The sequence below is a fragment of the Gambusia affinis genome, linkage group LG07 (assembly GCF_019740435.1).
Source record: "Gambusia affinis linkage group LG07, SWU_Gaff_1.0, whole genome shotgun sequence".
NCBI lineage: Eukaryota > Metazoa > Chordata > Actinopteri > Cyprinodontiformes > Poeciliidae > Gambusia > Gambusia affinis.
Window position 1 is genome coordinate 17,198,866 of NC_057874.1, and position 25,198 is coordinate 17,224,063.

Below are 25,198 nucleotides of genomic sequence, written 5' to 3' on the forward strand. Positions count from 1 at the left end.
ACCAAAAGTAATAGTTGTGCAGGAAGATCATGAATTAAAGAAGCATTGGTGTATTGAAATAGCTCAGTTAAAGTGTAGAGGGTGAACATAACGTTCACAGACACTCTCCATTCAGTCTGCTAATGTTTAAAGAATTATACCAAGAAAATAAATGACAAAATTCTTAATTTTAAGAGTTACAAAGCTGGTAGAGTCACATTCAAAAACTTGGATCCATAAGTGCAGAAAAATGTAGTTCTGAAATGTAGTCCCAGTACATAAACGCCAAATGTTTCAGTTTCGTGTAAAAATGTTGAAAACTATGTATTGTCATTCACCTTTTTTATCATTACATGCTGTAATGTGTTCTCTGGTTCTAATTTTATTTTTAAAACATATATTTTTTTAAAAAATTCTAGAGGTACAAGTACTATTATGAATCCATGTGTATAATTTTGATTAACAAATGGAATATCCTGAAAACAACAGGAAATGTAGATGTCCCTCATACGCTGGTTTTCAGATTAAGGATAATCAGTTTTCAGGAAAATGTAGCACCAACAGTTGACATTTTTGTCAACTAGCACTGATTTACACACACAAACTGCAAGGAAGGAACATTGAGAGATCATTTTTGACATGTTACTCTCTTTGCTCTTCCTTGCTTTCAAGAACGTTTCCCCATTCAAGCCAGTGAATTCAATCACTGACAGTGTATGAGAAACCCTGTGGCAGCCATCTTAGGTGTACCACTGCAGAATGACATGCTCTCCAGTACATGACCAGCGGTGCATTCTTCATGCAGCCTCTCTGCTCCTCTTCACCGATCAGCACCACGGACAGCTCCTCGGCAGTCTCGGTCTCTGGAGGGAGAGGCCATCTCCCGCTTTCACCAGAGAAAAGGCAGCTCTAGTTCCCTCATCTGTAGCTACACTAAACTCCCCTCCTGCCCCTCCCCTCTGCTTCCTTCTCACCTCCCCCTCTCACATCCGCAGCACCGACCGACCAATAAAACAGGGCAAACGCGTAAGCATCGAGTGCTCGGCGCAGGCGGAGAAAGCTGAGAGTGGAGCAGACTGAACCTCCTCCAGCACCACTCGTACTGCTGACATCTCTCAGCTAAGTACGGTCGGGGCCTCGTTCCTGTCTCTACTTCGGAAACAGTTCACCTTAAATCTCGGCAAGGGATCATAAGGAAGCGACACAACTGTCATCTGGGAGATCAGTCTGCAAGGTTGTAGCAGGGACGCATCCCTTCTAGAGCAAGATGTTAGATCCGTCGTCCAGCGAAGAGGAGTCTGATGGGATAGTGGAAGAAGAAAGCAAAGAGGCGATGGCACCTCAGGCCGGGTCCCGCATTTCTCCCAGCAGGACCAGCGAGAGCTCTGGTGGACTGGCACCCAGTAGCAGCCGCAGCAGCGCCCGTCCGACCAGCCCGAGCCCTTCCGCCGTCAGCGAGGAGAAAGAGGACCTGGAGAAGCTGCACAAAGAGGAGGAAGAGCGCAAAAAGAAGCTGCAGCTTTATGTTTTTGTCATGCGATGCATTGCATACCCCTTCAATGCAAAGCAGCCGACTGATATGGCAAGACGACAGCAGAAGGTAAGGCCCCTCTGTCGCTACTGAAAGCGGCATTTGTAACTACTTGATGATGAATTGACTTCTTCCAGTCGGCAGATGTTGTCATTGATGACCTAGATAAGCTGGGAAACAGAGGGGGAGGTACGGCCACAAGGCCCATCGGATAGTGCGTGAAGGCATCACTGTCCCAGTGAAAGCACACTTTCTTTTTTGTTTTTTTCTGACGCAACGAAAATGTTTGCAATTCTCGAAGCATGACAGGAGCATGGAAGCAAAACCCCGGATAGTGAAGAGGCTGGTGGTGCTGCAGAGCTGCACACTCACTACACTTCATGTTCCTCCAGCCCTGCAAGCTCATTAACAGAAAGGGCGTTCAGGATTCGGTGGATGACGATTTACAGCAGGACGTTGTCATTTGTCCTACTTGGCCTGTATCTCCCCTTACATATGCGTCCATACAGAAGCTAGTCGTCCAGTCCACTTCGGAGCTATTTGCTTGTCCCTTTAATTTGGCCTCCCAAGGTGACTTTAAGGCACACAGCTTCTTAGGATGCCCCCTTACTAGCTTTCTCCCTTTATGGATTAGCCTTACTTCTAAAAGGTATCTTGTCATGTATTTGCCTCAAAATACTCTACACATTATATTTTAATACTGTTTTCCAAGCAAAACATAGTTAGATAAAAGACATAAAGCCCTCATCCTGGTTTCACACTCCTGCTGAGTTCCTCCATTGATGCTGGAGCCAGTTTTGGGTCATGTTGTCCTTACTGTCAAAGTCACAGGCCTTACTGTAGGGGAGGAGCCTTCCATATATTGTCACTGTTCTTACTTTTACACCAGAACAGGTGTATGCCTGTTTCTGCGCTGAATACAAAAGCATGCATGATAGTTAATGTCATGGTTTGTCACAAAAACTGATGTTATCCATCCATCCATTTTCTGTTCACCCTTGTCCCTAATGGGGTCGGGAGGGTTGCTGGTGTCAATCTCTATCTACGTTCCTGGCGAGAGGCGGGGTTCACCCTGGACAGGTCGCCAGTCTGTCGCAGAAAACTGATGTTATTTTCTACATAAAATCCTGAAAAAGATTAGTTTTGGTTATCGAAGTCTATCCTCACATAGTTTCTTATAATAAATCACTATAAATGCAATTGAAGCTGCTTGTTTTTTGCTCAAACGGCAGACCATACTTCCTTTACTCCAGACACTGTTGAGCCATATGGTCTGGATTTTCTGCTGACTCACAAGCAATTGCACGTGGGAAGCAGAAACCACCACGGTTCCATGTATTTGTTTGTGGTCCAGTTGAGCATGTAGGTTACTTAGTTATGCACTCTGATTTCTGGTGGCCAATGGACAGTCCTCTGATGTGGATGAGCAAGAATCTGGATAAAAATTCAAAGCTCCATGTCAGACCAGTAAATCAAAGAGCATCACATGTCTGCTCCTTGACTCTAAACAGGCATGCAAAATCAGCTCTTAGAGATAAACTGTGAGGAGTCTTATACATGATTAGATGTAGAAAACCTTTTCAATGAAGGTGAAATGAGTTGAGTTATGAGATTTATAATAATAATAATATTTAATTCATAGAAAAAAGTTACATCACAATATCGGTCTGCATTTTTAGTTTAAAGCTAATGTGTAGATATCACTCTTATTTTTGTATTTATCTTATGATTATGCAGGGCCTGAATTAAAATGGAATAGTTTTCAGTAAAAATGCGATTCTTTCATGCTACTAACAAATAAATGTCTGTCAGACTAATGAGTTTTAGCTTTGATATACCAAAGAGAAGGTTGATTACATTTTAAAACAGCATAACACTGATTACTGCAGGCACAATAATATTGCCTTGAACAATATTTATGGCTAGTTTGAAATCTAACTAAGCATAAAACTTCAACAAATAGTTGCATAATTTGGTTATCCAAATCATATCCAGAACTATATTGTCAAATCGAATCAGTCCATCACAAACCAATTATACAGGTTGATTCAAATTTAAAATGATATGTACAAATTCAGTCCTATAAATCAATCCCGTCAGATACAGTTTTTAATGTAAATAAGTTGAAAGATATTCATCTAAGGTTCCTAGCTTTTCAACTGTAGTCATAAAGGAGCTTTAAGTTTTTAAGGGTTAAGGGTGGCACTCTTCCATCATGTCACAATTTGTGACTTTTGCAACAAGAATCATTTCCCCACTTGTCTTTTCTCTGAGTGATGGATTATTGTAGTGTTTTTTTTCTTTTAGCTAGCTTACTGGCAGGGGACAGGAGCAGGTGTGTGTGCTTAGGGTGGGGACAGTTGTACATTTTGCTGCATACTCCATAGAGTCAGAGAAAACAATAGCTTTCTCTTCCATCTCAATAAAAAATATTTAAACGTCCAAACAACTGAAGAATATGGTAGCCCGCAATTTATAGCTACCATAGCTATTTTATAGCTGTATTTTTAAATCAATGTTACCTAGATAAGAGTGATAGTTATGATATTCCACACTTCAACACCCTTAGAGTCTGTTTTTCTATGACAATAATAGGTCCAAGCAGTTAAATATGACTTGAAAGTGAAAAGAAAGGGTAGGAGCTTTCTTTTAGCCAGCTGACTGACAGTTTGCAGCAAGATGCAAAGGGCAGCTGAAGCATAGAGTGTCTGATTCTGAGTCTTTTTAATACCTTAATGATATTTGTGTTTAATTTGTTGTGATGAGAACAATAATAATGCAGTTCAGCTTTTTAAAAAACAAACATTCACCCTGTAGAATCACCATTACTGCTCCTCAGATGTCTGTATGCAACAAATCGTCTCATAAAATTCTCCCCGCATTGGATCCCCAATTGAATATGTGGCCTTTTTACCATTTTGGCTATTATAGATTAGTCACAGAAATATGATGAAACAATTTATGTAATGAAAAGACTTAAAGGGCCTCAGTGAAACATGTGGAGCAGCTCCACAATAATCCTTTGGCACACAAACCGCACCATCGATGGGCTATCACACAGAAACAGGCCAGGCTGCAAACCATGCTAGCTCTGCTGATGCTGCTCCTTAAAATGTATTGCCATAACCTTGTGGAAGGATAAGCCATGGACGGGGTATAAGGAGGGGCAGGAACTGTTGCCTCCTTTTTGAAGGGCAAAGGAAAATGTTTTCGTTATTTAACGTGAAGGAAGCAGTTCTCCAAACGATGGATAAGTGCTCATGCATAATTAACTGGTGGCACGCTTGTCTGAACACAAGGCTAACCGTCTTTGGGCATATTTACACTAATGCCCTCTTCACAGTGAAAAAGAGTAAATTATTGAGATTCTTTGCTTGTGTATAGGTTTGTGTCAGTGCAATCATTGTGATTGTGCAGGAGGCTACAGTTTATTCAATCTCAATAATCTCCATAAGTAGCTGAAGCAGAGGTAGAAAAAAAAACCTCACAGGAGATTCATTTTAAAAAATCTGAATTATTTCTGAAGATTTATGTTGAGATTTTTTTTTTAAATCGTGTCCATTTTTCTATGAACATAAATTTGTTGTTTGAAATGTTTCCACAGTCTCATTTGTCTTGAATATGTCTTATTTATTTTGGTTTTTGTTTTTACATTGAAAAAAGCTATTTTATAAATCTCTTGAGTGCTTTAGTGAAGACACCCAACCTTAAGTACTGAACCAGTTAGGGATTTTCTCTTGAGTAATGTATTTATAAATTAAATGTAGAGCTATCATAGCCTTATTTAACTTTTGCAAGTGAGCACTGTAAAAGAGAAACTTAAATTAATTAATTAAATCTGATCCACAACACCAATTTGTTTTATGAATTACAATGTAGCAAATTTTCAGAATATAATTTGACCTACTTATCTGCCAGCAGGTTGAATCAATGCCTTAATGTAATTAATACTGTTGGCAGAGAAATTAGAGTTCCATCTTTAAAGTGGCCTTTGTTTATTAATATGTTAAAGCCCGATAACAGCTTTGCAATGCACTCTGCTGTGACTCTGCTGCATTTGGAACAGACCTGTCCATATGGAAATTTTTCTCACCTCCAAATTGCCATTTGGTCTGTAAAAGTGGAAATCTGGAGTAAGAACAAAAAGTGCGATGAGTTTTTGCTTACAGATAAATTGTAAATTACGACGTGGACAAAAGCAGATGAAGCTGTTCTTGTTACTTTGGCTGTTTAGAGAGAGAGATAGAGAAGGGAGGATTCTGTCATGGATAACTCAGTTACATTATCTGTAGTACCTTGTAAATTAGCCCACTTTCTGATATTTGTCATTTTACAAGCACAAAATTTATATTTTGAAAATTGATGTCCACAGATGTTCTCCATTTAATTTGATTGAGCTTGAGGTTTTTTTTTTTTTTTTTTTTATTAAAAACCAATGTAAACATAAATTCAGCCCCATATGTTGACCTTTTACAGCCTTTATGCATATTGCCCCTCTTTTTTCCACATATGGATTTATAAATTGGTTTTGAAAGAAATCAAAAGTAAATGGATCAAATGTCATATAAGAGACAGAAACAGGCCGTTCTGCATTTGTTGCAGCCAAGTGACAATGTGATGCTGAAATTATTTACATTATTAAATAGGATGTCTTAATGGTGTTGTATCTCAAAAAAAATGAATCAACCAAGCATGCTGTGCCAGCAATTATTTAAGTCAGGTTTTCAGTTAACAATAAACATGTCAGTCAATGTCTGACAACCAGTGCAGAACAATGTTCCCCACTGTTTCACTGGTGATTCTGTTAATTTTTTTTTGTTGCGGTTCTTTTCAAGGCATGGCATGGAATAAATACTGAAAAGTGAAGGTGTTCCACAATGCTACAGATATGAAAGTGGATTAAAAAAGGGTGACAGCTGAAAAACAGCAGGTGAAGTACCCCCTCACCAGCAATCTGTGCAGTCTCCTGAAACATATCACGGCTTCACAAATTACACATCCTTCACTCTCTCAGAAGCAGCTAAAAAGGGAAAGCTGCAAGATTAAATTTTTTATGTTTTTCCTTTAAAGATAAATGGATATGGGGTCCATTTGATTTATGTCAGACTAATTAAAAATATTCTGTTGTAGCTTGATTTTCTCTGGCCAATGTAGTGATCACAGAAATAGCTAATGACAAGCAAAAATTACAGCGAGCCTTTGTGTTAATGTGCAGGACTGTATTGGTTGCAGTGTGCAAGGATTTTGTCTACTGATGAAAGCAACAATAATGAGTTATTTGTATTGTATGTGTTAATTAGAATGTGTTAATATAGTCTAAAACACGTGTCCTCACAGAGCATTTTTATAATTAACTTCACTTCACATTGGTAGTCTAATTTTAGTAGCAAGTGCAAAAACACCTTCATGAAATGTTGCATCAGGATTTTGTGAAACCTGTATTCAGTTCCCTGCAAAAAATAAAAAAAATAGAAAATGAAAATACTTTCTTCAGTCATCTATGCTGGTGAGATGTTCAGAAATTATTTAAAATCCTGCACAGATATCCAGAAAAAACTAATTTACTCAAGTATGAGAAATAAAATGAAAGACCGAAATACCATTGCACACCAATGCGTTTCTGCAGATCACCCCTCCTTGAAAGGGAAGCAGATTTATCTTCTTGAGAACAGTTGTTGTTTTCTTCACACTGCCTTCAGTGGCTGAGACAGATAGATCTACTGTGTCTTATGATTTTATGTTATACTACCTCATTAGAAACAGTATGATATCTGCTGCCCATGCCACACATTACAGCAGTACTAAAGAGAAGCAAAATGAGGGCTGGCTTCTTGAAAGTAGATGTTAAATTTTTAAAACAGCACGAACCCTTCTAAAATTGCATCCATCGATTTTACACTGACTACTCTGCACACACATCCGCTTCACAAGTGTGAAGCAGACGATAGTTATGACCATGTACTATGAACAATTTCTATTCCAAACCATAAAAACTTGAACACGTAGTGGGGATATATACTACTGTAATAAAAGACATTCAATCTTAGAAATGAATAACAAATATTAGAAAGCTTCATTATCTCAGAGCCTACATATGAGATTTTGGATTTATGCAACACACTGAGGCTGCACTGTGGTGCAGTTGGTCGTACTGTTACCTTGGAGCAAGAAGGTCCTGGGTTCAAATCATGGCAGGTACCTGTGTTGATCATACTTTTTACAACAACACGATTTTTGACCATTCAGTCTTACATAACGAGACCGTCCCGTCCTGGATTTCCTTTTACGCTTCCTTCTCTCACCTCAGCCTACATTTTTTCAAAAGAATTTGGGTCTAGAAATTTAGTTGAAAAGACATAGTTTTGCTTTTGGTGAACCAATTTTGCATTATTCAACCACATGCTTTTGATCATCGTGTCCAATGACCAAATGACAATCCATTTTTAGTTTTCTGGCACAAAAGATTCATGATGTCATTGACTCTAACAAGCTTCCAAGAGACTTTGGAGGAGGAACTGGCCCACAGTATTGTAGACCCTCCACCTTACTTGGTTGTTGGCATAATGTATCATTTCACAACTCCATTGTTAGTTTCTGAGAAGCTTAATCTTGTTCTCATTTGGCAAAAGCACACATATCCAGCTAAATTAAGAGTTACTGAATAGCTGAAATACACATCTATGAATTTAATCAAATTCAAGTCTACCTGTAGAGGATATAACCTTCCTCTCACCCGTTGACCACTGGAGATAGCCACCAGGCTCCCTGGCAACCCTCCAAATTAGAGTGTTAGATAATGGATAGCCATTTTAAAGTCCTAAGAGATATTTTGAGGCATCTAAAGATTGTTATGTGGACATGGTAACCACAAGATGTCTCTCTTTGCTATGGTTTACTAAGGTTTGCTGTGGAGATTTTATTACCTCTTTTAGTGTCCTGCTCGCATTGTATGTTGGAAAGATAAAGGAGCAGCTCAAATAATTGGGCCTCTTTTTTATGTTTCTTCTCTCATATTATAGCCAAGACAGTGGTCATCAACCCTGGTGCTCAGGGCCAATCGTCCTGCCTCCACTCCAGCACAACTGATTCAAACTATTGCATGACCTCTGTAATAGTCATATAATAATAAACTTTATTGTAATGTCCTTTTTATATCAAATTGAAATCTCAAAGGGCATACATTCTTAGCATGTCTTCAGTTGCTGCAGAAGCTTGTTCACCCATTCATTTAATTCTGCTGTGCAGCAGCAGGTGAACTCCTAAAACAGGCAGAGCAGTGGGCAATGAGGATCAGGGGTAGGGACCTCTGCACTTGGAGAATAAAGAGCCATTGATTACTAATTAAAAGTTTGTAAAAACTCCTATCTCAAAAATGCTTAACAGGACGATCAGATTGGGATGGGCAACAAGTGTACAAGCAATGTGCCATATCTGTTACTATTTTCTGTAGTCCAAAGCATTTGATAAGGCCAATAGAAAGTATCCATCTATTTAACGTACAGCTTCGCTTAGCAAGCAAAGGCCCGAAAGACCGAGGAGTTTCCTGATCGCCTTTCTTGTCCAACTTTAATTACATTGAGTAATTGAGGGCTCCTATCCAAAGTGAGATTTACAGTGAGAAAGGAAAATACTCCTCTTTAAACAACACAGAGGAGACTTGATTGCTGATTCAACAGATGCTGATAGTGAGTAGATGAAAAATGGATAGCTCTGCTGGTGAATGGCTATTGAAAGGATTGGGGCCTTATATTAGTCAAGTAAAAAAAAACCTGAAAGAGCAAAAGATTAATAATTTAGCATTTATTAAATGCAGAAAAAGTTAATTCTGCAATACATAGATTCTGCCTGTTAGTTGGTGATTTTCTGACAAAACCATTTAGCTTCACATCACAATTTACATAACAGGAAATTTCATAGTTATGTGAATCCTACATAGAATGATTTGGTAATCAATGGGCAAACTCCTAGCATTTCTATTATTAGTCCTTTTTTTTCAAAATCAACTCTCTTGATCACTTCTCACATCTGTCTATTTAAGTGAAAATTTTTCAAATAAAAGTATCCTAAAGTAAATCTGTCTTTGACTAAACTGTTTGAATTAAGATACAAAGTTTGTCTGAGAGTGATGATATTCATGTTTTAGAGTCTACTTTTTATATTAATGGGGACAATACAACAGTGGATTAGTTGTGTATACTTGAAACTAATAATCAGAACTACCATACCCCTATCCTTGCATGGTCACATTATGTGATTGGTGGCTGTCTTCAGTGGTACCTGGAGAAAAGGCAAGGCAAGAGAAAAAATAGAGACATACAGGACAAACTAAAATGCACACACACTCATATTCATACTTAAGCGCAAATTAGAGAGACAAGTAAAGTTACCCTTCATGTTTTTGGACTATTGGAGGAAGCCAGACTACCTGGAGAGAACCCACGTATGCATACGCAGAACATTCAAAACTCAATGCAAAAAACCAAACCCATATTTCAAATAAAAGCTAATTAGAATTAAATTAGGTAAAATTTTTCTCTAGTGGCTACATTATTTGATCTTTTCATATGGGCGGTGTGGTATTTTGGTTTACATAATGTAATACACAGGTTTCTCATTTTCATTATTCTTGATTAAAAAGGCCACTTACAGATGTACTTTGTGTGTATTGTTACACAAGATCCCACTTTGCAAAGAACCTCCTCACAAATTGTGATACAGGTTAGCACTGAATTAGTTAGTGTTCACAGTTCACTTCATTTACAACTCCAAAAGGATCCAGTTTGTACTCATTTAATTTGCATTTAAATTGTGCTTTCTGGCAGATTTGTAAAAGTTGTTTGACTTCATATATGTTACTCAGATATTTCTGGGCACATGTACTCTATTTTCTCAAGAATTCATTATTAATCTGCTCTCATTCACATTTTTTTAGAAAGGACAAATCATTTGATATTGTGTGTGTGTGTGTGTGTGTGCGCGCGCGCGCCTGTGTGTGTGTAAAAGTGACTTATTAAGGCTACATTTTAAGTATTGTGGGGGTGATGCCCTTTCCTAAAAATATCCAGCTTCTTTCAGCACATCAGCTGACTACATTTGCACAAATATGAACTAATACATAAAGTGTCCCAATAATTTAATCGTATTTAAATGTACAATGGTCCAAGAAATAAATTAGAAATGAAGCACTCACGATTTTTCTTCGTACTACCCCTCTTTTTCTATGCTGAGATCTGGTTGGACTGCAGTCGATTAGGATGCTTGCCGAACTGGCCATGCAAGAACATCTTGGTACAAGTCATTGAAATTGATTTTTCAATGTCCATCATCAAACTTAATGTTAGACTGAAAAATATGCAATGCCACAAAGTTAGTGGTCCACAGAGATGCTTGTGTGCCAGAGTAAACCTTGGCATGCACACAGAGGACAACTAGAACCTGTTTTTAAGGGGAAATTTTTAACAATTTTCTAGTCTGGGAAGAGTTTCAGCTTATGCAAAAGTGACTCTTTTTACAACACTTGTTGGCTATCCAAAGGAAGGTCATTTAATTTCTAAACAGTGAGCTAGCACTTGCCAGATAAAAAAAAAAGAAAAAAAAAAAGAAAAGTTGAAAGCACTTGTGCTCAACACGTTCAACAAATTGTTTCTTAATGGATACATTTGCCTACAACTTGTGAATCTGTTGGGAAATTATATCTCTTTCAAGTTGAATTTCATCTCGCTGCCTTTTAGGGGAAATTAAAGGCTCAAGAATTATTTTTGCGATCATGGGCAGTGTTATGGAACACTGATTCAAAAGAAAAGCTGCTAAAGCATGGAAAGTAGAGGACAAAGAGGAAAGAGATTGTGAGGGAGATTTGCTGTGGCGATTTTCCACATTAAAGACAGAGGAGCCGGGACATGGCCATTACTGCAATCCTCTCTGCCTCTCACTCTGATGGCTCTCACTGAGGCATGAAGAACACAAAGAGCGGCTGCCGAGCTGGCAAGAGGCTGAATGTCAGGTAGACGCTCAGCAAGAGTCATCTGTCCTGAGCTTCACATGTTCGTGTCACAACTCCTTTGAACAAAGTCACTAAGCATCACTCTGCTTCTGACAGGCTTTTAACATAACAGTGTTCCAGTTCAGAGGCACTTTGATTTTACTCAGACTCACAGCTTTGATCTCTAGCATTGAGTGAGGAAATACTATTGACCAAACATGTATCCAAGAACACATAGGAACAAGGATGGGGAAAAAAGGAAGAGAGAAAGATCAGATCAAAATGATTTCTCTTACAAAAATAAAGATGTAAATCTATTGCTTGAACTATTATTCAGATCGTGTTGTCATTTTACCTTAACATAGCTGACAATTATGATTTTGGTAGGATTTAATGGTTTTTGTGAACCATTACTTTTGAAACATCAGCATTACCTTTAATAGAGAGTTACATAAACCCCAAAATGAGACATGCACCAAAAAATGGTTCATTGTCTTGTTTTTCTTATGGATTTTTACAATACATAAAGAGTAGAAATGTCCTGCTAACTGTTTGATAGAGAAACTTCTGAATCACACAAAAACACAAAGTGAGGGACTTAATATTGTCCACATGTGGTCAGTGGGAAATAACTCAAGCACTGATTATGATTTCGCAAACATTTAAGAGGCTGCACTGCTGAACTGGATTAAATGTCATGGTTTTGAAAACTACATCCTTTTTTATTACAGGATAAAATTGTCTTAATGTTTTATTTTCAGTATGTAGTTCTTGTTATCAATAAAAAAAATCTGTTTCCCAAAAAAGTCTATTGCTGTCAGAAAGTAGTTTTCCTTTTCAACAGATCTCTCACTTCTTAATACTCAGTCGTGAACCTTTTTCACTCAATCCAGCAACTACTAGAGATAATCATGCCTGAAAACAAAGCGTAAGAGGGGAAAGTTGGAAAATCCATTGGATTTTAAAGAAAAGTGAAAAATGGGAGGATGGAGTAATGTGGTAACGATGGAAATAAGAACTCAGAGTCAGCTTTATGTTTTACTGAAAAATATAGTCATATCACTGGTATCATTCTTTTTGTTTCATGCAAAATTAAGCAAACTCTTCAAGGGGCTATTAGGAAGACTCTTCTAAAAGAAGTAATGTTATTAAATCAAAAAGTTGACATAGCTCAGTAATTATGTATATTCCTTCGCCTCCTAAGTATCCTAACAAAGATATGTTTAATTTATTTTTCCCATTAAGAAAATGTTCATTCACCTGTGACTTTTTTTTCATCAAGTGTATATAAAAGCAATTTTCCTATGTTATGCATTCAGAAAAATGATCAAATTCTTTCTTCCAGCAGAACTGACTCAGTTGTAATGAAGGAGCCACAGGAAAAAAAAAAGAATAGTGTGCATGTTTCTTTGTTTTTATTCTTGATATTTGCACCAGGGGCAGCTTCCTGCAGTTTCTCTGCTGATGTTTCATCCTCGGTATACTCCTGAAATGTTCTGTCCTCTTTTTCTTATTTATCAAAGGAGCAAAATGTTGAGACATTTTCTGATGTTTGCTTGGAGGCTTTGCTGCTTATGGGAATTTAGCTGGTAATGCTTGCACTTTTAAAAGTTGCTTACATATATTGGGAGTTGAACTTTTCAAATCTGCAGGCATTTCTGCGAAATCTCCCAGTTATTCCTGCACGTTTTTCCCTTCTCTCCACTTGTATTCCAGCCCATCTACTGTTGAACAAAGGCCAACTAGTGTCACAAAAACCTTTTAAATAGCAACCTTTTTCAAATATACTTTTTCCTTCAACTTAATTTTTATTAAACTGCTTCAATATAGCATTCTCTGCACAACCAGCTTCTCTAGCAGTGACTGCGTATTGCTTCAGTCACTTTCCATGGGATAACAGTCTTCTAAATCTTCTCTTTCTTTGTGTTATTTATAAAATGTTCATAACATAAAGTTTCTCTATCCAAAATATGCTATTTTATTTGGTCCAATGTAATACTCGAATTTAAAACAAAAAATGTAACTTTGGGTTTTTATCAGCTGTAAGCAACATTCATCAAAAGTAACATAGATGAATACATAGTATGAATCGCTGTGTATATAAGATGTTTTACTTTGATGAGCAAATTTATTTTATACAAGCAACCACTCAGTGCATGGATCTGTGCTAGAAAATTTTCCGGCCACAACATCTCATTTGCATATGCCAGGTTTGCTACAGAAAGGACAGATTTTACTGTTTTGAACCAAATTTGTACAAAATTTCCTGCGGCTTTTCACTCTACAACTCCATGAACGTCTTTCTGTTTTGCACACTGTCACTGAATGCTGATAGAGAGGAAGCCGCTGAGCTCCTGGCAGCAAGTCGGTGGTGTGATTATGGATGACTGTTATAAGACGGCGCTTTGCTTGATATGAACACAGTGTTCTCCAGGATATAACAGCGGTGCCACAGTGACAACGATGACAGTAGTGTGAAGGCTGGTTGTAAAGCGCCAGTGTCTCTCTGTTTTATCCATGCTTGCAGTGTATCAAGCTTTGCTCAAAACATACACTTGGCTGTTTATTAGCCAAACGGACAGGTATTTGCTCTCATTGCGTTTGTGTGTTGTGTGAATGCTAGTTTGACTCGGGATAATAGCTTGTGCATCTGTATTTATACAATACTAGATTGCGGAAGCAGTCACTCCATGATCCTGGTGTTTTTTTGTGTTTGTTTGAACAGACTGGCTGCTGGTGGACTTTTTGCAGCTGCCATACAGCACTTGTTCTGGTACTCAGTGTGTTATCTGATGTGGGCCTCTGCTATTGTCTACAATGAAATGCTATTTGTTTGTGTAGTCGATCCAATGAGACCATGTTTGCTGAACACGGCCAGTGCAGACTGATTTACACACAATGGGAGCAGTTGGTTTGTAAGATACCCTTTGGATGATGTTAATACAGATAGTATGGTTAATTTTCTCCTAAATAAATTGTGGAGGTTGACCTCCAATTCTACCTTGAATATTTATATATATATATATATATTTACTATTAGTCAATAAATGCTGTATTTGCCAGTGCAAACCCAAGCATCTAGACCATTAATTTTGGAAAACAGCCTAATTTAACGTACCCTCTTAGGGTTATATAATTCCAGAAGAACCTCAAGTGTGAGTCAGCACAGCAGAGGCTTTACTGCACCAACATGCAGTTGCTACAGCTCCCTGTTCGCTGCATTCAATTAGCTAATGACTTTACTCTTCACAGCACTGCAAGGGCAGCTGAAAATGCTTTCTCACAGGTTCATTACATGTGGATTCATAACCAAGAAAGAAAAACAAAATTTTAAAGCACTTTTGATCATTTTAATTTACAAATCAATCCAGAAATCTGTAGTTGTGCACCACACTTTACATCCGTATTATAAGAATTGAAGTTTAAACTTCTCCAAACTAAAGTTTTGTGAGCTTAAAACCTGATGTTCATTGATATACTGCAGTGCATTATCAAGCAGTTTTCAGAGTTTTTTGTTTTTTTTTATAAAATTCACTACTCACAAAAAATTCATCTGATAAAGTGATAGAAATGCATGGCGAATATATTGGTATTACAGAATATATTGGACAAAATTAAAAAATTATCTCGGCACTGCCATGCCCATTACCGTATTTGTTGGACTATAAGTAGCTACTTTTTTCACTTGCGGTTTATAGCCCCATGCAGCTTTTCTGTGGATTTTTCTTCAACCACCAGGGGGCTAATTTGGCAGGAAGTGAATCATTAGAAGTCAAAATTGGAAATCCAAGAAGAAAGTGCTGCTAGCAGCAGGCACGACTGAGAAATTTCTTAAAACTCATATGATGCAGCTTTTAAGCTTTCTATCGATCTGGCAGTACAGGAGGGAATAGAGCCGCTGCACGTAAACTCAGCATGAACGAATCCATGGTTCGGCAGGGATGTATTCTTAATAATTCCAGCAGATTTATTAGGAAAACCGAGAGCAGCGGAGATACCACCGGCTTATAGCCCGGTGCAGTTTATATATGTACGTTTCCAGTTGTTTGTTTGTTCGTTTGTTTTTTAATTGTAAGTGCAGCTTATAGTATGTTGTGCTCAATAGTCCGGAAAATACGATACTTTTAGCTTAAAAAATGTGTCGTTTCATTGTGGTTTGAAGCTTACATTTTAAGCATAAGTGGATAGCAATCAAACTTCTATTACAGAAAATGAGAGAAATCATTGCGTCTAGTATTTTCCAATTAAATCTGGTATTATAAAGTAGAAAAAAAAAGTCGGGAACAATAGAAAATCAGTCAAAAGGTAAAGAACATTGCATGTGGCGTTCATATTAGCTCAGGAACAGTCTGTATAGAGGCTTAAGGACTTGGTTTCCCTTGGCAAGCATCTGCTTACCTCCAGCTTGCAGTGGTGTTTCGCATAATAGCGTCGGACTCTAGAGTGTATCGTGGACATGTTCTCTGGAGTGATGAATCATGCCAGTGTTATGAAGGACTGATCAGGCAAAAAGAGTAAAAGCAAGCTACCCCTCACCTCAGAGTTAGGCATGTATTCCTGTGAGTCATGCAGCTGTTTTATTTATATGAAAAGAAAATGCTGCCAATAATCAGCACATAATTATGAAGTGGCACTCAAATATTGTTAGAAACACCTCGCTACCCTGCTTAGTGCTGTGGATGTGGAACATGATATAATCAAGAAGAGAACAGGTTAAGCACAACTCAGGATGTAGAAAAAGATCAGGGATGCTGAGCATACTATGCACATTTTTTTTGTTTATCACACTCTGCCATACAGGGCTTTGAGACAGTGTCCAGGCCTCGTGAACATTTACACATTATAAGGGATTACAACGACAAAGTTCTGCTTGTTTTATTGGATTGGCACTTCAATAGACCAGTTGGAAACCATGCGTCCTTTTCCTTGCAATTGACAACTTGTGTGAATGTATCGCATATAATCCCAATAAAATGCACTGAGATTTGCAGTTGCACAAGAACAGTTTAGAACATCATGTGAGATATGACAATAATTCTGTCTGCGCCAACAGAAAATAAGTTTTCTTATTTTAATGTAACCACATTTTTCGATAAAGCTTGGTTATAATAAAAGGTCAACAAAAGGGCATCACAGAAATTCTAATCAAGCCAAAAACGACTGGAAAAATTGACATTTGAAAGCCAATAAAGCTAACAGTTGGAATTATAGAAATGAGAAAACCTACATTTCCAAGAAAAATTAAAACTATTTCACACAAAAAAACAAAAATATGTGAAACAAAAAGCAGCATCTTAAAGTGTGTTACACATGTAATTGATACATCTGCATTATATCTACATAAATGGAAAATATACATGTTGCTAGACAAAGAAAATAAAAATTGTTAATAATTCATTACCATGTTTTATTTCATAGCATTTTGGCTGTTTTTAAAGTCCTTTATAAATAAAATGATGTGGTGGAATGGTATGGTACAGTGAAATTTCACCACATATACAATAACTGCAATTAGTTTAATTTTTTAACCTGTATGGTAATAAACTGGTCAGAGGGGATTGTTTTTATAGTGTTTTTACACTCTGCCTGCACGCTGCATGGATCAGGTCTGATCTCCATTTTAATCCAAAGCCACAGAGGCCTCCTCATAGAAATGCAACTAGATGTCTCAGTCTTTCATAAAAGGCTGGTGTTCTGCAACTTTTAGATGTTTTACTCACCTGAATCACAGCTTCATGGGTACGCTGCAGGACACCAAACCCATAAAGCCTGGAATTTACGGCATCTGACTTAGCTTGACATTTCTAACAAGTTAAGTCCTATATATAAATGGAATATTTAATGTGAAAACTACTACCTGCAAGCTGCAGACTGAAATCCACTGATAGTTTAAAGTGAAAAGAAATTACTCTACATATGCATTTCTTCTCCATTGATATGTGAAGGGTGATTAATGTCTACTTCATTGCAGGCAAATGAATCACTTCGTAACACTGCAATCTTGATAAGAGCTACAGAGAGTCGATCAATATGAGCGAAGCAGGAAAGTGTGTCCTCAGAGTCGGGCTTCGCAGATGAAAATGAAAGCATTTTTCCTCATCTATCACCTTGGTTACTAATCACCACAGTTCTCTAATTAGCAGTGAAATGAAAAGCACTGAAGCTGAAAGTCATAAATACTTAATGCATTTGAAGTGGGCTTTGTTGAGGAAGTGCAGAGTATCCACCTGGCTCATTGCAGTGTGCTGCTTGAACTCTCATTCACACAGTCACACATTTAACAGCTTGCTGTGTTGTCACATAAAGTCAGTTTGGTCAATTGAAACTGTCAGCAGAATCCGAATTATTAATAGTTTTGACCTTTCGTAGTAAAACTCGCTGGTAAAACACAAATATATTCTGTCAGTGATGGAACTCAAAGTTCCATCTATTTCATGATTTGACTCACAGTTTTATAGTTATTTGTCACCTTCATGTGGACAAGGTTAATATAAATAGAGGTTAGAGAAGTCCACCAGTTGTAGTGCTAAAGTTGGAGCTAGATAGTTTTATTGTTTATTAAAATGATGTGGGATTTTTCTAATTTTTCCACATAGACTAGTCCTCTGCTTTACTCAAAAACAGAAACCCTTTTGTTCACATTACTTTGACAGCCAGCAAGCAGGCTGACACTTGACTTGTCCCACCCTCATTAATTCCTCTTACAGTCTTTCACACCTGATGGTTACTCTGGGTTCCATAATTTCATTTCCTTTATGTAGCCCTCCCTATTTGTTAGTTTTGTGTCCAGTTTCCCTTGCTAAATCTATATATAGTAGTAATCTATAAAATCCTCAAGTGAGGTTTGAGGGCCACTTCAAAACATAATAGTAATTTGTCACACTGTTCCTGTGAACTTCTTAGCTGAAAGGGGTGCAAATGTTTGAAAATTGGATGAAAAGCTACTACATCTAGGAAAACACCCCTCAGAAATATGCTTGTCTAGTCATTAATTATTTATGAGCATAGCTTTACCTTTATGTGTACATTTGCATAGTACCCACTGACTAGACCCAAAACAACTTGGTCCTTTTTGTAATTGCAACTGTTATTGAATTATGAATGAATTATGGCTGCAAAAATTGAAGGCTTTGGGCTGGCCTAATCAAATTTATAAATTAACTCTGTTTGAGATGTTATGCTGTGACCACAAAAGTCTGTTCTTTCTGGAAACTCTCCAAGCCTCTAATGTGGCTGAACTAAAAACAATTCTTCATACAAGAGTGGCCAATTGTCCTCCTCCTACCAGTTTTTGCAAACCACCAAGTACACACAACCAGTTATTATTTTTCACTTTTCACACAGGGCCAGGTTGGGCCAGAAACTTGTGATTTAAAAACTGAAAATTCAAACATTAAATCTTTACAAAAAGTCTATCATTTACATTTTACTAACTAGTGGATTGAACAAACCGCAATCAAACGAGGATTAAAGAAAAAATGGCACACCAGGAATAGAATAAGTTCAGCAAGTCAAAGTATTTGATGTGTTTGCTTTTGTCTCTCTTGTTGAGACTGCTGACTTGACTTCCCGTGATTACAGTTCTCATGAGAAGAAAGTCAAAGTACAACTGAGGCCTGGAGGTTTTCAGTAGGGTGATGTTAGGGTGGCATGTCTTCTATTTGTGGCTTTATTTCAGCTTCATTGGACCATGATATGAAATGCCCAAAAGAGTTGTTTTCAACTGAGCATCATATGTGTAGACTGTTGAGTTGCTTAGTTCAGGCTAGAGTTAAAGAGGTCAACCATATGGACGATTTCAGGCAACTTGATTGTATGGCTGTCTATGTTAAAAGACAATATGTGGATTCTGCCTTATAAATGACAAAGGATGACAAATTATTTTTTTTATTACTAAAAATAATTAGTCTTGGGGTTGTAATCTCCTGAAATTAGCTTCCTAAACTGCACAATTTTATAGCTGAAGGCAATTTGTTATTCAAATGCTGGATGATTATCACCTAAAATGAAATGTAAAAGGTTAATAAATGGAAACCCATTTAGAGACAAAAAGTGAAACCACTTGCTGTTTTTTAAACACTTTTAAATATGACGTTGGATTTTTATTTTATAGAGAATAAGTCTGACATATATTTTTGTTCTATTTTCTCCTTGCTTCCAAAGATCTCCAAGCAGCAGCTCCAGCAGACCAAGGACCGCTTCCAGGCCTTCCTTAATGGAGAGACGCAAATTGTAGCTGATGAAGCATTCATCAACGCCGTTCAGAGCTACTCTGAGGTAGTAAGACACAGTAGTCCACTTAAAACCACTTATTGAAGCACAGGAGCTTAATGCTTTAACACAAGGTTTTGTGTTTTTACATGGTTGTTACACATCTCTCTTGATGTAACATTCTACACTTTTGCAATAAAACAAACCTAATTTTCTAATATTTTAAGCCGTTGTCAATGTATTTTATATTTGAGTTATTTTCTTAGTAAATGTTAAAGTATTGTTGAATGAAAAATGTCAGACAGAACTCCACATCCGTCAGCTGTTCCTTGTCAAAATGCCTGAATTGAGAAGCGTTGTGTGGTAAAATGGTGGCGGAAGCTTTTCGCTGCACAGATTATGAGTCAGAGCGTGTGGTTGACACAGCCATTTTTTCCAGCCTCACAATTTGATCTGCAAAAGTCATTACTGCCATGCATGCAACATTGAAAAGCACGACGTTAAAAACATCAACAGCTAATTACAAGATAGAAAAACAAGCCACTAAATTAAAATAAATGATGAGAGCTGGTCACTGTTATTGTTGCTTTTTTTGGAAGACAGCTAAACAGAAGCCTGCCTGTAATATTTAAAGTTATTGTGAGACGAGATGCAGCAGGGAGCCAGAAAGGAGACATACATAATGACTGCAGTTTAATATGATTCATGGCAAACTGTGTAAATCACTATCAACCTGAAATTAAACTTAAAGAGAAATGTATTTCTTTACATGGTTGAACATGGTTTCTGCTTGAGATCACTTTCTTGGAAAATATCATGAAAACAAAATTAAAATACAGCAATCAGCAAGAAGTTCTGAAATTTACTGAATCCTATCAGTTGCAAATACAACCCAGTGTTTGGGATAACAAAAGTCATGCAGTTATGTAACTGCTTGACTTACACAGTTTCATCAAAGGTTGAAATTTAGAAAAAATCTAAAAGCAAGAACATTGCGTAATGTAACATAATGTATCTTTTTTAGAACACTGTAGTGGTTCCTTGGTTACTTTTACACAATACAAGTACCCCATTACATCTAGAAATCACCACAAATCTACAGGTGTGGGCGTGGGAAAGTGGGTGCTGAAAAAGACTATAAGCAGTGCTAAATTGCATTTATATTCACAAGTAGGACTCTTCATGTGCAATAATTATTGCCTGCAATACATGGAAAATCAGATTTCTAAATATACTGTATAAAAAAATTCAAAGTAATGACATTATGGCATTCGTTAGGTCTAAATGTATTCTATTTTGTCAGTTGGCATAATCAAAGTTATTTGTTTGTTAAATACCAGAATAATGGGAGAGATTAATTATTAGAAATTATTTTTTATGCTTTCTTTAAATGCAAACGTTTGCATACATTAAGATTACCTTAATTAAATTTCTCGACAAATTAATTGGCATCATAGTTTTATAAGCACTATGATGCCAATAACAGTAAACTGTTATTGTTAAAAAACTTAACATTTCTACTTTTGTGTGTGTGTGGTTTTTTTTGTTGCTTTTTTTTTAAATAAAGAAAACCATAATGGCTTACTTAACATCTGTTTGACACAGCAAACCTTTGTAGTTTAGTGAAAAGATGCATAAAAAAACAATGATAATGTACTCCTGTGCTGTGATGTTTCAGAAGCTGCTGCTTTGTAGCCAGAATGGAAGTGAAGAACAAAATGTGACTGTCACATTGACAAATGCTGTCAGCTTGGATGGCTGCTTCCCTTGATTCAGTGACAGTATTGTCTTGCCTGACTCTGTTCGTGTTAGCTTGTTGTTACCACAGGCTTTCCGCCTCTTACTAAATCACAACATGCACACAAACACACACTTGCCTACATGATCACCTAATAAAATACTTTGTCCGTTTTGTCATACCAAATTGCCTTTAATTTGGGATGTGTTGTTTCCAAGCTTATTGAAACATTAACTTTAAATATGCAAATCAGAGATCATCTTCAGAGACAATCCAGCATTTATTTACATATATCAGCAAGATAAATATTAAAGTCTAAGTGTGTCTTTTACGTGCCAGGTGTTCCTGAAGAGTGACCGCGTGGCTAAGATGGTTCAGAGTGGCGGCTTCTCAGCCAACGATTTCAGGGAAGTCTTCAAGAGGCACATCGAGAAACGAGTGCGAAGCCTCCCGGAGATTGACGGTCTCAGTAAGGAGACAGTTCTGAGCTCCTGGATGGCCAAATTTGACACCATCTACCGTGGTGATGAAGATCCACGAAAGGCTCAGCAACGCATGACTGCCAGCGCTGCTTCTGAGCTAATCCTGAGCAAGGACCAGCTATATGAGATGTTCCAAAATATCCTTGGCATCAAGAAGTTTGAGCATCAGCTGCTTTACCAAGCCTGTCAGGTAGGCTATATCTGTTCTATGTGGCACATTCTACGGGCCTACAGTGCAATGCAAAACATCTATTTGCATTTTGTCACATTACAACCACAAACATCAATGTATTTTGTAGGGATTTTATGTTAAAATAATGTGAAAAGTATTGCAAGTATCTACCCACTTTAAACAGTCCCAAAATCCAGTGCAAGCAACAGCAATCAGTCACCTAATTAGTAAATATTATAACAAACCTTTATGCTGTTGTTGAAAGAAAGCCAGAAGAAGTCAGATTTAGCATTTGTATGATTTAGCACATGAAATGTGGACGACTTTTTTCTGGGTAGATGAGACATAACTGAAAATGCCATCATGGTGAATCATGGTGGTAGCACCATTATACTAACAGTAATTGTTTTTGAACTGTGTGAGGAAGCCGAAGTACCTGGAGAGAACCCACACATCCACAGGGAGAACATGCAAACTCCATGCAGAAAGATCAGAGGTCGGAAATCGAACCCATGACCTTCTTGCAGCCCCAAACTGCTGCTTTATTATTTTTATTATTAAATTTAATATAATTTCAGATTGTTTTTTTAAATATTTTGATCCAGGTTGACTTAAAAAATTAACTATTATTATTACAAGTTTTCTAAGCAACAGAAAAGCAATTGTTAGTGATGCACTGATATAAAATATTGTCTAAATATTAGGCAGTATTTGCCAGTATTTCATTTGATCCTAATTTTTATTCAACTCCTCAATTAATTGCCTGAATAATTGATAGATTACTCAATTACAAAATAATTGTTTACAACATCCCTAGTGTCTAGATGGGTAACGATAGTAAGACATTCCAGACTTGACTCAATATGTCGTTTTACGAAGTATTGACTCAGTGGGATTAAATACAAAAGTACACTACACTTATTTTTTCTTAGATGCTTCTTTCCCCAGCAACTTCAGTTATGTACTGCCTTGGGTTTGTTAATCATCCAAAAGATCAGCAAGAGCCATTGACGTTTTCACATGACAAAATGTGAAAAAGGTGGGAGAAGTAAATACTTTTGCAAGACATCATGAGCACTTTTTTGAATAATAAATGAATTGGGTTCACCTCCAGTCAAATGATCCCGATTCTTCTAATTTATTACATATTACATTCCTTACTTTTTCTCCCATCTTGGCTGTGATGTTAAACAGAGATACAATAAAATAAAATTGGTATCTTGAGATGCCTCCCTTACTACCAGGCCAGTAATACTTTTTCATGGGGGACATATGTTGAGATTACTGGAAGATAATAGTGGACTCTGGGGTGCTTGTGTCAGACATAACTCTCCTTCTCTTGCTGTCTTTACTGCTGTCTGTGGGTGTGCTGAAAGCAGCCTTACTGTTATCTTACTATTACAGATTGATTAAAACTCTTATACAAACGGGATGCGGAGAAAACCTCTGGCACCTTAACATTTGACACACATTCCTAGGCCTAGTTTGTTTGATTTTTAATCACAGATTTTTCTTGCTTTCTGTCAGCAGCTGATTATATTGAAGTGGATGACACAAGCTGCTGTTCGACAAATTAGATGGTTCAGTATTGTTTGAATGTCTCAGTTGGGAAAAATCAATATAGGTTCTGTTCTGCATGAGTGTTCATTAGTGTGAACCTTCTAATGCAGAGGTGCAATACATCACCACAGCCCCTCATATCCATTGTGTATTTTTTCTCCCAGTCCTTTGAGGTTGCCTAACCTAGTTTTTCCTTTTGCTTCCTTTTGTATGCTGGCTGCAGAGTTGTTACCACAGGTTAGGAATCTGGATGCAGTACACAATCCCATTTCTCTGAACATGCCATCCTCTGAGCAATGAATAATGCATTATATATGGTGCAAAATGTATGTTCAGTTTTGCAATGTGATTTGAACCAATGGTGTAAGAAATGGAATATGGATCATGACTGTGAGAAGAAACAGAAAAGTAGAGAGCTCCTTTCTTTTTTACATGTAGTACTTCTCCAATTGTTCTATGTATCATCTCAATTTAAATAGCTGCAGTAATGAATATATTAGTCTTTACTGGTGATGATATCTTTAAATAATATATTTAGTCATATATGGCTGTCTCAACTCAGTGATAAAATGCTCTTTATATAGGACATGTGACATCCCAGTCAGCATGCTACCGAGCTGTTCTTGGATTGGCTTTCACTCAGAGGCCAACTTTCTTAGACGTTGTCTCTGGGGAATTACTATTTTTTGCAGTTACATCCTAAATTGTCAGAAGGAAGCACTGTTCTATTTCTGTCTCATGCTGAAGTAAAATCACCCCTGGAAATGACTAACAGACAGATTAGACTGGTATAGACAACTGCTGTGCCAACCAGCCGCTACTCCCTGATGGCTCTGTGCTTGCTTTTTGGTGCAGAAAACTGTAAAAATATGTTTATACACTGAAAAAAAATTATTTAAAAAAAATGTACTTTTGAAGCAGTTCTTTTAAAATTACATTTCAAAGCAAAATGCATTTTTAAAAATCTAGAAAATCCTCAAAATGTCCCACAGTTTTCCTATGTTGGCATGATTGCTGACAAATTGAAAAATATGCTATTGGTGAGGAAATTAGGGGGATTTTGTTGAACATAAAGTCTTGCCATGTCTTTTAAAATTTGTATGTGCTTTCATTCTGAATAGTACATGTCTGTTGGGATCGAGGATGTGGAATTCATAATATTCAGCTATGTCAGGATGAACTGTGTTCCTCTGTGGTGACATCACTGTCTCACGCTTTTCCACATTTAAATATAAATTGACCTTATGTAAGTTACATTGTAATTCTTTATAAATACAAGTTTTCAGAGATTCATTAGCCAAAACAATCAGAAAATTATAAGCTTCAGCTTCCAGTTTCAAACATCCAGCTTGCTAAGATTAATGAAGTGTTTGCACAATATAGCATGAGATTATTGGGTGCAGTATTTGAGGCACAGTTGCACAAATTCTATAGCACTGGTACAAGTGGGCTTTTTTACCTGGTATATGAGAGAGATCTGTTGTTTTTTTTCTAAATCTGTAGCAATGTGTTTGACAATTCTAACATCTGACCATTAACGTTG

At 37.2% G+C, this 25,198-nt stretch overlaps 1 protein-coding gene across 13 annotated transcripts in view; it reads left to right on the forward strand.

The window, feature by feature from the left end:
- The first annotated feature begins 684 nt into the window (after positions 1-684).
- The window catches only part of cadpsb (Ca2+-dependent activator protein for secretion b), an 89,936-nt gene continuing 65,422 nt past the window's right edge, over positions 685-25,198 (forward strand). For 12 of the 13 annotated variants that reach the window (XM_044121250.1, XM_044121246.1, XM_044121240.1 and 9 more), the window contains exons 1-3: positions 1,001-1,579; positions 19,656-19,769; positions 21,781-22,113. In XM_044121250.1, coding sequence (XP_043977185.1) covers positions 1,247-1,579; positions 19,656-19,769; positions 21,781-22,113 — 780 coding nt within the window. In that variant the 5' untranslated portion in view covers positions 1,001-1,246. Of the gene's footprint in view, positions 1,580-19,655; positions 19,770-21,780; positions 22,114-25,198 lie in introns of all 13 variants that reach the window. The other variant, XM_044121239.1, reaches the window with a different exon arrangement.